Raw genomic sequence first — 14,241 nt, 5'->3', positions numbered from 1 at the left:
TGTAATTTTTAAAAACTGGTCTTGAGCTCTCCGGCCTTCCTGAAGGTCTCTGGAAAACTTTACTTTGAACATCGGCTGCTTTTTCACTCATTTTCAGCCCAGTCCTTGTTCCTGACCATTTTAAGAGTACGTTTTTTTATATGGCTCATTAAGCAACACTGACTTATGAATCATTCAAGCATAAAAAGGCACATAACTGAATGAATAAACCAGTGTTACTTCTGCACATCACAGATAACTCAAAGCAAAAGATTGTCACTAGAAGCCTGTCACAAAATCCATAATTTCTTTCCATTTTTTAATTTGAATCTATGAAAATGGACCCCACGCATTGAATGGAATATTTTATTTTATTATCTTATTACACCCAGCTGTGTCTCTAATCCACTCTAATCTCATCCCTAAACAGATTATAGAATCTGTGTGTGTATGTAAGTGCTCAGTTTTCCTCAGTTCTTTGTCACATCATATTGTTTATATGTGTGTTTTCTGCATGTGTTCCAGTTTGGATTATTTTACGCTGCTCAACGATCTGGACTTATTGCTGCAATTAAAAAAAGGTTGGTTTGTGTTTATCTAAATCTGATTTGGAGTCTGGATCCTCCATAACCAGGAGACCTGTGAGATTTGGCATTTGGCCCTATTATAGTTGACACATATACTAGTTGTCAAAGCCTTATCACATCCTTTAAGGAAGAAGAGCTCTGACATTCTTGCACAGCATTGCAATTACAGTGAACGTTCAAAGGAAAGACAAACCCTGAATCAGATGACAATTTGTCTGTGTGACTTTTTAGTTTATTGTAGTTTCCTGAAATACAATCTGTTCATTTCCTTTCTAAAGAACCGTAATGACGTCCTTTCTAAATCTCAAACCACGAGCTAGAAATCTAATTTGGGGTATTGAGCTCACTTTTTTCATCATCCTTTTCTGACTGAAAAAGTATGATCACCAGTCTTCATTGTATCCATTAGCACAGTCAGATAATCAGAGTTTCACTCTTTTAAGTCAGTGATAAGCCAGGAAAGTCATACTTACATAAAACTGTGCTCAGAAAATGAAAGGAAGACTTTTAATCAGAGTAGAGCATCAGGTTGATGCATTGATCTGGTCAGTTATGAAGCAGAGGGGGTTTAATCAGTTTCTGTTGCTTTGGTGTTTTTGAAATTAACTGTTGGCCCTCTGGGGCTAGTGCACTACAGGGGCAACAGGGCGTCCGACATCCTGTAGTGGGCCCTGTGCACAGTGCCCAGCACCGTGGAGCTTCATGCTCAGGATAAATCTCTATGATTTATCATACGCGTGACTATGAAAGTTATCAAATGCTAGATGGATGTGGCGGCATGGTGGTTAGCACTATTACCTCACAGCAAGAAGGTCCTGAGTTCAATTCCGCCATCAGGCCATAGTCTTTCTGTGTGGAGTTTGCAGGTTCTCCCAGGTACCCCTGGCTTCTATGGTGTTGTTTTTGTGCCACTATTCTGAGCGCACGTACAAAAATTTTGCAGGTGCAAGTGTTGCATTTTGAGGAGAAATTTATGTGCACTTTTGCATATATGTGATGTCTTGATAAATCGAGCAGATATTTGAAGTTCACACAGCACCATTCTTGCATGAAAATATCTTAAAAGTTTATTTTGTGACCCAGAAAGAGTAATATTTCAAACTCCGCCACTCTGCGTTCCTCCGCCACTGCCTCGTTTGAGTTTTGGACGAAATGGATTCTGGGATATTGCATTTCGTCATTTCGAGCTGATTGGAGACGAAAACCTGCCAATCAGATTTTTTTTGCATCCAAGTCTGTGATTGGCTGGTTTTGTGGCACAAATATAACGGCGTACAGAAAGAGTTGAATGCGCACGGGCAACACATTGCGAGCAAGCGCAAATGCAAAAACTGAGTGAGAGGGGCTGCTATTGTGTGTGTATGGATAATAGCAAACACTGAAATAGTTTTTGCACGCAGCAATGAATTTTGTTCACTCAAATTTAGCTTTTCTTTACTCAAAATAAATTTCTCGCAAAATGCAACACTTGCACCTGCAAATTTTTTTTCACATGCGCTCAATTTTTTATTTTTTTTTATACGTGCGCTCAGAATAGTGGCACAAAAATAATGCCATAGGCTTCCTCCCACAGTCCAAAGACATGCAGCTTGTGGGGATAGGTTAATTGAAAAACCTGCGACAGCCTGGCGACCTGTCCAGGGTGTACCCCGCCTCTCGCCCTATGACAGCTGGGATAGGCACAGCGCCCCCCGTGACCCTGAAAAGGATAAGCGGGAGCAAATGGATGGATGGATGTAGTGGTTAGATTACTGTTTCAAACTTCAAAGATCGTTTTCAAGGCTTGTGTCTTTGCTTACTGTGTGTATTGTGTGTATGCTTAGATCATGCACTGGTAGAACTTTAAAGAGCTGCTGGTCTTCAGAGAATACTGAGAAGAAGAGAACATGATAGCATGCATCACATTGGAGGTGGGCGTAGACTGGATAATGAATGACAGCAAATTTCATGGCCAATGATCACAATTTGCCATGACAGAAACACCTTTTAGTAAAAACCTCAAAGCTTCACAATTTAGATTAATTAAGATCAGTTGTTTAGGTTGGAAAAAATATGAACCAACTTTGACAGTATTTTAGAAACCACAGGAGCGCCTTTCATATCACACACATGTTAATAACATGGGAGTGACTGAAGTGTATAAACAGCAGCACCAATGACTGTAACAAATGTACTGCAGTGGGTATAAATGCTGAGGAAAGCAGTCGTTTGCTGGTGGAGCTGTTGGTTCAGGTGCAAATAAGTGGAAAGGACGCTGGACTGGAAGGTAAAGTGATTATAGAAGCCAAAAGAGCCCTAAAGGGATAGACTGACATAAGAACAAAGCATCGTTAGGGATGGGCCTTACAGATGATTCTTTACTTCAACTCCTACAGAACAGTTATAATAATAAATGTATGAGTCATTTATCAGTAATAAATTAGATTTTTATTGAGAAGAGACACACCATATGAAAATAAACCACAAAATAAAAATTACTAGTTGGTATAAGATGTAAGTGTAACTGCACCAAAATGGAAACAGGATATAAAGGAATTCAAAGGAATACTAAAGTGCAGACAAAGGTGAAGACATTTCTCCCACATAAAATATAACAGATGACGATGAAGAAGAGGTCTTTACCATGTTCTAATAGAAACTTAAAAAAATGTCAGGTAGGCTCTTAGTACTCGAAGGCTACATGCATCAATCCACATTTTCTGGTGCTGGAGTAACATTTTTGCAAACAGCAGATCTGGTTTGCTGATGTGAACATGACAAGTTGAGAGCTCAGCGTCAGTAGTCCTGTTTTTGCCATCGTTACAGATCTGTTTATGTCACGGTTGACGATGGCCAGCCGTGGGGAAGTGAGGAAGGAGGACCCAGGCGCGGAGCTCGGAATATCAGCAGTGAGTTTATTTACAGTGAAAGGAAACAAACAACAATAAATCCCCGTGCTCTCCCGTGACTCCCGTGTCGTGCCCTCCTTGTGCTCTCTGCTCCCGTGTGTCTGCACTCCCCGTGCTCGCTGCTCTTCTGGCTTCCCACGCTCCTCCTGCAGGAAACAATAGCGGCAGCTGTCAGGACACTTAACTATAGCAGGCATGCACTCGCAGACTAAACCTAAACTGGAAGACTAACGTGGAGTCTCACGCAATGATCCCGCGTCGGTGTAGGCTTCACCACACCATTAGCTCCCTCCGCCGACGCTGATCAGCTCCAGGTGTGTGGCATCCTCCTTGGGCGTGGCCAGTCATCCACAGGCCTGACAGTGCCTGTAGCCCGGCCTCCTGGCTACAGCCACAACCACGCACGAACACACACACACACACGCACACACACACACACACCTCCCTATACATAGACACATGGAACAAAACCCCAGACAGCGGAACAGTGCACACACATACACCAAATAATAATAATAATAATAATAATAATAATAATAATAATAATAATAACAACAACAACAACAGTCCACACTGCTCACGGACCGGCTCTGGAGGACTCGGGTCCGTGGCATTTTAACAATACAACACAATGAGTACTGTCACACATTCACTGGGTTTCTCACATAAACTAAGAAAATGTCATAGAGAAAGGTTTACAGTGACATAGTTTTTACCTTTTCACTTACTGCACTTGTAAAGTCTGTTTACACGGGTGATGTCTTTGGCACTCATCTGTTTCCCATGTCCAAAGTCCAGCTTATGTCTGGACCGAGCAAGAATGGTTGGACTCCGGTTTCTGGAGAAGGCATGTCTAAAGAAAAACAAAAACATGTTTGTTAAAAAGAGTAAGGGAACACAAACACATACGTATATCAGGGATATTTATGATTAAGGAGGTAAGATTATTAGGAATTCTTTCCTGCATATTATTTTTCCTCTCTCTGTTTTTTTGTAGGTTAATACAATGACTTAATGTAGTGTCAGTCTGTGAAAGTTTTGCACCAATTTCTATGCAAATTTAGGAACACTCACACTTACCGAGAAGACTGTTTTCGTCAGCTGAATTAAACTTATTCATAATAACCAGTTCTAACACTTTTAGTCGAATTTTCCAGGAAAAAAATGGGCCGCATGCTGTACAAAGAAAGTCTGTGAAAATCCTATGACTCCACTTTAAGAAACCAAGTTTGACATCGATTTACTCCTGTAAATACATATGTAAGGATTCACACAAAGACTTACTTCCTATACTGCATGACAGATTTAAAGTCATAAGTAGTTTCCAAGTTGTTAGTCTGCACCTTCTTGAAGTTGTGTTCGTGTCCTGCACAGGAATTGGAAAAAGAGCAAAGACTTAAACACGAATGTTGGTTTTCTCAGCTGCCTTTCCTTCCAACCTCCAAATCTTTTTTCAGGTTTAGGTTGCATGGAGAGTCTCGTTATTCATTAACTGCCACAAAATCTAAGCAGGAGCATTTCATTTTCCTGGGAAGCAAGGCTGTAATATGACATTTTAAAGTAACTTAGCAACATCTGCATTCATTGTACAGCACATAAAAATACACCCAAGCTGAGCTGACCTGGCTCAATGTTTTCAGTGTGGATGTAGACGTGCTTGTCTCTGTCAGAGCGGGAGTGCTCGTGGCGAAAGCCCAGAGCATGGAGAACCTCATGTTGTACAGTGGCCATGTTCAGGATTTTTCCAAGGAGATTTCCTGTTTTCCCCCCGACAGCCCACTTTGGATGAACACCTGATGTACACATAGTGACATCAGAAAGACAGGTTATTATAGGTCATTGAATTCATGTTGAATTCATTTATTGATATAATATGTTGAATAACTATGTTGAACTGTTAAAACTGGAATGATTTGAGGTGACTTTTGTTGTGATTTGGCACTATATAAATAAAATTGAATTGAATTGAATTGAAAACACAGACCATATTGCCAAATACATTTGTTTGTCTGCCTTCAAGTGACATCCCATCCTTAATCTGTAGGGTTTAATAGGGTTTGCAGCCGTTCAGCTCTTCTGGTAAGGCTTTTAACAAGGTTTAGGTGTCTCTTGGAGTCTTGGAGTCTGCAAAAGACTTGAGACTGGGGCGGAGGTTCACCTTCCAGCAGGACAACGACCCTAAACATAAAGCCAGGGCAACAATGGAATGGTTTAAAACAAAACATATCCATGTGTTAGAATGGCCCAGTCAAAGTCCAGATCTAAATCCGTCTAATCTGACTGAGCTGGAGCTGTTTTGCAAAGAAGAATGGGCAAAGATTTCAGTCTCTAGATGTGCAAAGCTGGTAGAGACATACCCTAAAAGACTGGCAGCTGGAATTGCAGCAAAAGGTGGTTCTACAAAGTATTGACTCAGGGGGCTGAATAATTAGGCACACGCCACTTTGCAGTTATTTATTTGTAAAAAATGTTTGGAATCATGTATGATTTTCATTCCACTTCTCACGTGTACACCACTTTGTATTGGTCCTTCACGTGGAATTCCAATAACATCGATTCATGTTTGTGGCTGTAATGTGACAAAATGTGGGAAAGTTCAAGGGAGATGAATACTTTTGCAAGCCACTGTACTAAAAGTATATGTGTACTACACTTACTCAGGAGGGTGTTCAGGCTGATGGAAGGTTAATCATTTATTTGAAATGGTCTGTGGATGAAAAGCAAACTGATAACAGCAAAACAATTTCCAGTCAATACTGTTGCAAACATGATCCAGTGATTCGTTGTTGGATTCATGTGTTGTAGAAAATGGTTAAAAGATTCTGGAAGCAGTTCATTCCTTTGTTTACCAATAGAGGACAAAAACAAAGGACTGCGTCAAGAATCATTTTTGTTTTACCTGAAGTCCAGCAACGAGTAACAAACATGAAGTCACCATTCTAGCGTGGGTGGGATGGCTTATGGCCATTCAAGGTGTTCACGCAATATCATTTGTTTTGATCATTGCATGTGTGGGTGCTGTCATTTGCTGTAAATGACTGATGACTTTAGGTTTTACCTATAATAAGAACACACAAGGAAAAAATCTTGTTAGTAACACCTTGAAATTAATTTAATTAAAATTCAAATCGTAAGGTTTATATACTACTTCTATATAAACTGACTTTTACCAGCAGGAGCCAGGGACACATCACATTCTGTATGCTTTAATATGCACGTTATGGCTTTATCTCCCAAGAGGTGTTGGAAAGAAGTAATGTAGGGTTAGTGTTTTATTTATGTCTGCATCTCATGATGCAAATGATGTCAAAAAATTATAAGCAGGTTTGAAAATGGAGGATTATCTGGTATGAAACACACTGGCTAAAACTTTCTCAGACACAAGTCATTAGAGCGCGTGGTTTCACAGTCAGATCGAACCAAATGTATAACAATAATCATTTATGTCTTATGTTGATTAATAATAACATTGAGTAAGAGTTTGATGCCACTCTTCTTTCTCCTCGGTCTCAGGTTTGTGTAAAAGAATAAATCAGTGTCGATCCATTTTTAATAATCTCTGAACAATTTAAAATAATGAAATCTTAAGACCTGTTTTTGTAGGTCAGTGATTCCTGAGATTAGGGACAAAACAGGTTTTTATTTTCTAAAATATATTTTTTGATTTTTCAAAAACATATTTACATATAATTGTTACACAAAGTTTTGGCTGTCTCGCCATGTTTTGGTACAATCTCCCCGGTGTAACATTTTTTAATAATAGATGTGCAAGGTTTTTGTCAACACTGTCAGACACAAAGAAATGCAAAAATATATATTTTAAATTAAGTTGTTTCAGCTATTTTGACTATTAGCACCTTCTCTATTCTATTGTTTATGCACATATGTTTTCAAAGTAATTATACCACATTTAAAAGTAAGATTGTTTTGGCTTTTTATTATTAGAGTTACAGTCATACATATTTTCAGAAGCTTGTATTTAATCTGTATAAGAAACAATCATATTAAGCAGCATGCAAATTACACATTTATTGAGAAAATTATGTATTTTTATTGGAAGATCATGAGGGAGGAAAATATATGGTTCTCCAAATGAGAAAAATAAACAAAAACTCCATATTATGGAGTTGACAAGGTGCTGACGGTGGTGACACAAATCTTACGGTGGTGACACAAATCTGACGGTGGTGACACACTATTAGAAAACAAGAAATTATTTCTTTCAAAATGACAATTAAACCTTAACAACCTTTGTAATATCACAAGACGCATAATAACAATTCTGTTTTTGCACATGTCAAGTTCTACGTGGTAATAGTTCACCAGCAAGTAGCTGCCTACTACTCCTTGATTCCTAAAGTACTCTGTGGTTGTGTGTTTCGACCCTGTTGTACTTTCTCTCCTTATGTTTCTCTGTGCTTTTTTCCAAAACCTTCTCTTCTGCCTTTTTTCTCTTCCTTTCAGATCATTGGTGTTCTTTATTTTTCCCTCTTTCACTTTATTTCTCCATCTTTCCTTTATGAGAAACTCTTTCTTCAACTAAGGCTGGCTGTTAATTTTTTTCTCCTTTTTTGATCATCCCTGTTCTTTCGTTCCTCTACTGACAGGTTCCCCTTTGCTATTCTAGCCTGAACTGTACCATTTTGTAATTACTATAATTTTTCTGAACCTTATGCTTTTTTACAGATTAAGGATGAATATTCACAACACAATTATGCATTAATCAATAGAAATGCTATCCGGCCATTAAGTTTGATGTCATTAGCCATTTCCAGGTCCAAACTCCACTGCAGATCCCAAAGTCAAAGGAGAGTTACAAACTGTCTAAATTTTTTCATCTTTAATAAAATGATCAGTGTGGCTGCTCTACCAGGTGTAACATCCAGGCATCCATGAAAACAGAGTATATGAAATTTAACAAAGTTAGAAATTAGCTCGCTGGTTTCCACCTAAACATGATATACTAGCTCTGCTATCACTTCCAACATAAATGAAGACAGAAAACTAAACAGCAGTGACTTCTGTAGGGTTACTAAAGTTAGGCTAGCTGGTATTTAGTGATGTGCTACGTGATTGCTAGCGACACAGCTATGTTAGCATAACATAAACACAGTGAAGCTGGAGGATGAACGCTAACTTTTTTCCACTTGATAAAAGTTAACGTGAGGGTTCCCGATGGTTAGGCTGACAGTGATCACTGACTGTTTTTAGGGGCTTGTTCAGATGTAATAGAACAAGATAAAAAGCATTAAAATTTTAACAGCACAACAGGCTTAATAAACACAGAGTAGTTTAGGCCCGGAAGCAGGATTCATACATCAACACTTAAAGACCAGCTCTCGGGGCACAGCTAGCTCAGTAGATTCCACATGATCGGAAGGTTGGGCATTCAAATCCAACGAACAGTGGCTATCCTGGATTGGTAGCTGCCCACTGCATCACTGAGTGAATGGGTTAAATGCAGAGGACTAAGCATTTTCCTACAGGATTAATAATGTATACATAAACAATGAGATTCAAGATAAGGAAAATTTGATAATATTTGACACATCTGTGAAGCAGAAATATCAGTAAAATACACATTAAGTAATATATCTGAAATATTAGTAAAAAAATAACTTAATATAAATGGTGAATAGCACACTTTTGTGGCATTTGTCAACACCATAAGAAAAAGGGTCAACACCGTCAGACAAAAATCCTGATGGTGTTGACATCTGATGGTGTTGACAAAATACCCTACTTTCTCTCATAACACGTTTTTCTGACAGAAGCCACCTTGTTTTTCATCATTTGCTTATGGCCTCTACAAGCCTCCTAAATTAAGCTCTTTTTACAAAAAAAAAAATTTAATCTTGGATTACATCGACTTTGGTGTTGACGGACTATGGTTGTGATACAGAGTTTTATCAGAAAGGTATGCAATAAATGAAATAAAAATAAAAAAAATTATCACAGCAGGGACCTCATGGCACTGCTGTGATAACTCAGGAAGTGGTTGATAACCACTTCCTGAGTTATCAAACAGGAAGTGGTAAAGGGGTCCTCAGAGTGTTAGCTACCCACAATAATTCCTGATTTTTTTGTACTTTTAAAAAAATCTGATGGTGTTGACAAAAACTCTGGACACGATTTTAATCACTTTTGACTTTTCAATTGCACATTTTGATATCCTATAAGGTATTGACTTAAATACTTAGTGACGAGAGCCATGATGTTAAATTTTACATTACTTTTAATTTTCTTTCTGTATTTTAATATTATCACACCTGCTTCTGGACAATGGATTTTTAAGGTACTGGTAATGTATTGTGCCATTTAAAATAAATATATATGTATACAAAATGCAAAATCATACTTTTGTTGTATAAACATTGCCTTGGTTTGTCGTTAGGCAGTTGGGTTAACACTTGTAAGCATATTTTTAACCAGTTTATCTGCCGGACATGTTTTGTCCCTTATCTCAAGAATCACTGAGGTGTACATGTTTATTTTCACTGCAAAAATTAATACAAAGTCACAGAATATATGACAAAATATAAAAAGAAAGACCAAAATGACCAAACCTTAGCCAATTAAATATGTTGACATTATTTTAGGGATAATTTTAGTTAGAAATTGTGTTACATTAATGACTTAAATAAAGGGCTGTTATGTGTTAACAGCTACTTTTATTTTAGAAGAAGGTCCAAACGCATCTATCTGGAGGCACAATAAACAGTTTACAAGCACTGACATTAACAACAAAGTTAAAAACAGTCACAACACAAAGACATTCATTTGCATTTCCAGATAATTATCAAATAGATTAAATATTAAATTAAAACAACATCACACATAATTGTAAAAAACAAGTGAATATAACTTTCCAAATATAAACTTCAGATCTCTATATTACATTTGTTTCCAATATTTTTACAGGACAACAGGCCGAGCTGAAGCGTCTGGATTCTGGTTGTTTCGTGCCGTTCTTAAAACTTCTGGTTAATGGAAGAAACATAAAACAAACTGAGTGCCGTGTATTATTCGTTGTGTTTCATATGTTAATAGAATGACTTTCTTATAGTAGTATTATACTATAAGAAAGTCATTCTATTTGGTTTATTATTTTACACACGATCTTTTACCAGCAGCCATAAAGCTTGTTTACACGTCATTGGCGCTCATCTCGCTAGCATAGCCAAAGATAAGGTTTTGCCAAATGAGCAGTGCACGAAAAAAAGATGAAATTGTAAGAAGCTAGCCATTAATGCATTTAAAAAAAACAGGACTGAACCAAAGTAAAAACAAGAGATGGCACGATACCGATATCATAAATTTGCATATCTGCCAATACTGATATGAATCCGATATGGTGCATTTTATAATCAATAAAACTGTTTTTTATAAATATCTTGCTGCATTTTCTATAATTTCATACTCAAGTCCTAAAAAACAAAACACTAAAGCCATTCTGTTACATCGGTACGCAAAAAATACATTGCACCCAAAATATTTCATAGTTCAGCAATACTGATCAATCTAATAAACTTAAACTGGCACAATCCTTCCTATTCTGGTATTTTAAAGAGTACTTAGTAGAAATATTAAACAACCTAACCTAAAAGGGTTGCCAACTCCCATCAAAAAAATAGGGAACCCCGCCTCTCTGCCTCGTGATTATGTAATCAACTTTAATTTAATGTATGTGTAAAAAATGCACAGAAATCAATTATTTTTCTACAATAATTAAATAGATTCAACATCTTTCTTCAGCTGAATTGCAGACTGCACAGATGGTATGGGCAAAAATTGTGGTCATAAATATTTTGTACTTGTAAATCAGTTTTGTATGTGTAAAAAGAATTTGTGTGTGCGTAAAAAAGATTTGTGTGTGGACTTAGCCAAAAAATACGTGTGAAACTCTGCTCTCAAGTTTCAAGGTACAAGTATGAATTTTGACCCTATTTTTCTTCCTTTCATCTGATTGATCAATGTCATGTCAATCACAAATTTAATTATCCAATCAGAGAACAGATGGGTTTGGCTATTGGAGGGGTGCTTTATGGAGCTTCAGGTCCTTGAAGGGAATAAATGCCCTTTTACATGCCACACCCCTGAGAAGAAAGTATACCACAACAAAAATGGCACCCATGAGGAAAAGTTTTGCCCCGTGTTGATGTGGAATAAAGTTCCCAAAATATTAAGGACATTTTTACTTTCGCTGTCGATGCTGCAGTACTCAACAGGGCCCAAAAACAAACAAGAGAGACGGGACTCGCGACAGAAAAGCTGATCAGCTGATCACTGATCAGTTTCATGATTGAAGTAGCAACAGGAGAGGGAGGGGGGGGAGAAGAAGAGGCATTCGCTCCTTATTCAGTATCAGTTGTTAAGCTTCACTTGGGAATGCTTTACAAACATTCAGAGATAAACTTACACACTTGCTTTACTTCTCTCTGGGATAACTTTCTCAGAGATGAAATGCCAGTTTGGGAGCACATAGCAAGGCTCCAAATGCTCAACCAGACCGCCGACAGGTCTCGCACGCCACAGCCGCTCTATGACGTGATGCATAGGCTACTGCTCCGACGTGCAAAGGTTATGAGCTGAGTTATGCCATGTCGCAAGTTTTGTGAGGCGCTTTTGTGATATTTAATGGATCGGATTATATTTTTTAATTTCTCTCAGATATCCGATCCAGTAATTTAGGTCAGTATCGGACCTAAATCCATTGCACCATAAATCCAAGTGTTTATAGAGTCCAACTTACCAGAGGAACAGCAGTCATCAAGAGCAAGACAAGGAAAACTGGAGTCATGATGATGGTCCTCTGTAGTTTAACTTCAAAGCTAAAACAGGTCAGAAAATGCAGTGAGATAAATAAGAGGTAAAAGCAGGTGTCTGATACTGGATGCAGCAAGTGTAATCTCTTTATAGGGAACCCAGAGAGGTGTGACTGTGACTCATATAATGTCAGTCATAGATCAGTAACTTTCAATAGTTTTCATATGAAAACAAAAGGCAATAAATACATATAAGAATACAAATACTTCCCTTAAACTCATTTATGATTTTATGATTCATGCTTCTGTCAATCATTAGGTGTATTCGATAAAGCATGTTTTTCCTTTGTAAACAGGACATTTCAAAGCAAGTTTACAGTTCAGAGCAGTAGGGCGTGTACTGTATCTGTGTGATGGCAAACACATGGAAAGGAGCCGTGTGTGTGTGTGTGTGTGTGTGTGTGTGTGTGTGTGTGTGTGTGTGTGTGTGTGTGTGTGTGTGTGTGCATATAACGTAATGTAATAATGTAATCAGCGACAGTAGTATTTGCGTAAGCTTTTTTAATTTCTAAAAGTCAGTGTTTTTAATCATTCTGCAATGCAATGATCCTTCCCTCTGTATTATTCATAACATACTGCTGCTCACTCCTGCCTGGTTATAATCATATGGTGTGGATTTGAACACAGAGGGAAGGATATATTCAAAGTGTACTGCTGACACAAAGGAGTTTCCTAACAGCTGACACTCAGTTTGAACCAAGCAGTGTTATATTATTATTATTACAATATGATTTTAATTAGCTAGCCCATGAGGGTTAAGTGATAGTGATCAATTAGGACAACATGAGTCAAGTCAAAGTAAACTTTGTTGCCATCTCTGTTATATACAGTACACAGTACACAGTATATAGAGAGAGGAGAAAACGAGGCTCCAGTTACATCAGTGCAAAAAACAAACAATAAATATAAGAAGAGTACGAAATAAATATACACTTTAAGACTACGGCAAAAGGATCAATAATTATTTACATTTTCAATTTACAGTTTGAATGATTTAAAGTAACCTTGAATTCTGGGATCAGTGTTTTAAATAAGAGGGGCCATCATCAATTCTCCTGCCATTAATCCTGGCATTTATGATGAGGTCAAATTTTCAAACAGATGTTCATTAAAAAACAGTCTGTTTTTCACCAGTTGCAGGGATTCTGCCTTTCCACTCCTTGACACTGTTTGTTGATAGTAGTGATTATAAAGAGGTATTGATGTATGTGACTTGGTCCTTTCCTGGTAAGTTAGGGCACGTGAGAGATAAAAGCTTGGCAAGTGAATGGCTTTCCTATATTACACCGGAGTTCCATGGTACAGAGCCAGATTGCACGTGTTATATTATGTGTAACTGTTTTATGCATCCTGTGATGGTCATGACACCAGGCCTGCATCCTGTCAGTGAGATCTATCCTGCATGGTGAATGGCATGCAGTAGTGAGGGGAGAAAATGGGAGACTGGTCACTGAAAAAGACGGAGTGTTGTGGGCTCAGCAGTCTGCTCGGCGTGCTGAGCTTAGAGCTGTCATTGAGACCCTGAAATTGGGGAAAGGGAAAAGAGTGAACATCTACACAGACTCAGCATATGTGTTTGGGGCTGCACATGTGGAACTGTGCCAGTGGAAACGGGCTGGATTTCGAACTTCAGCACAACAGCCCATCAAGCATGAAAAGGAAATGAAAGAGCTGGAAGCTCTTGTTGAGGAATATATATATATTTTTTTTTTTTCTTAGTGCTTATTTTCTGATTATATTGTTTTATGTATTTAAATAATAAAGGCCTGTATAAAGGAAGGCCAGTTTTGACTCACAAACAAACTGCTCAGTCAGACTAGAACTGTGCAGAACAGGAAGTCTTGCATAGAGCTGCAGAGGCAGTATATTAAGAACAGGAAACAGATGCAGACAGAAAAAGCGGAACTAGACACACACACACACACACACACACACACACACACACACACACACACACACACA

At 38.0% G+C, this 14,241-nt stretch overlaps 1 protein-coding gene across 1 annotated transcript; it reads right to left on the bottom strand.

The window, feature by feature from the left end:
• Nucleotides 1-4,174: 4,174 nt before the first annotated feature.
• On the bottom strand, nt 4,175-5,185 carry LOC146394160 (low choriolytic enzyme-like). Its single transcript, XM_084924204.1, has 3 exons — nt 5,077-5,185; nt 4,739-4,820; nt 4,175-4,307 (listed from the first exon to the last, which is right to left on the bottom strand). The coding sequence occupies exons 1-3, from the start codon at nt 5,183-5,185 to the stop codon at nt 4,175-4,177; spliced, it is 324 nt and encodes a 107-aa protein (XP_084780330.1).
• Nucleotides 5,186-14,241: the final 9,056 nt, after the last annotated feature.

Source organism: Perissodus microlepis, chromosome 1 (genome assembly GCF_051167445.1).
Source record: "Perissodus microlepis isolate ML-2025 ecotype Zambia chromosome 1, ASM5116744v1, whole genome shotgun sequence".
Classification (NCBI taxonomy): Eukaryota; Metazoa; Chordata; class Actinopteri; order Cichliformes; family Cichlidae; genus Perissodus; species Perissodus microlepis.
Note: the sequence above shows the minus strand (reverse complement) of the source record. Positions and strands in the feature narration are given on the sequence as shown.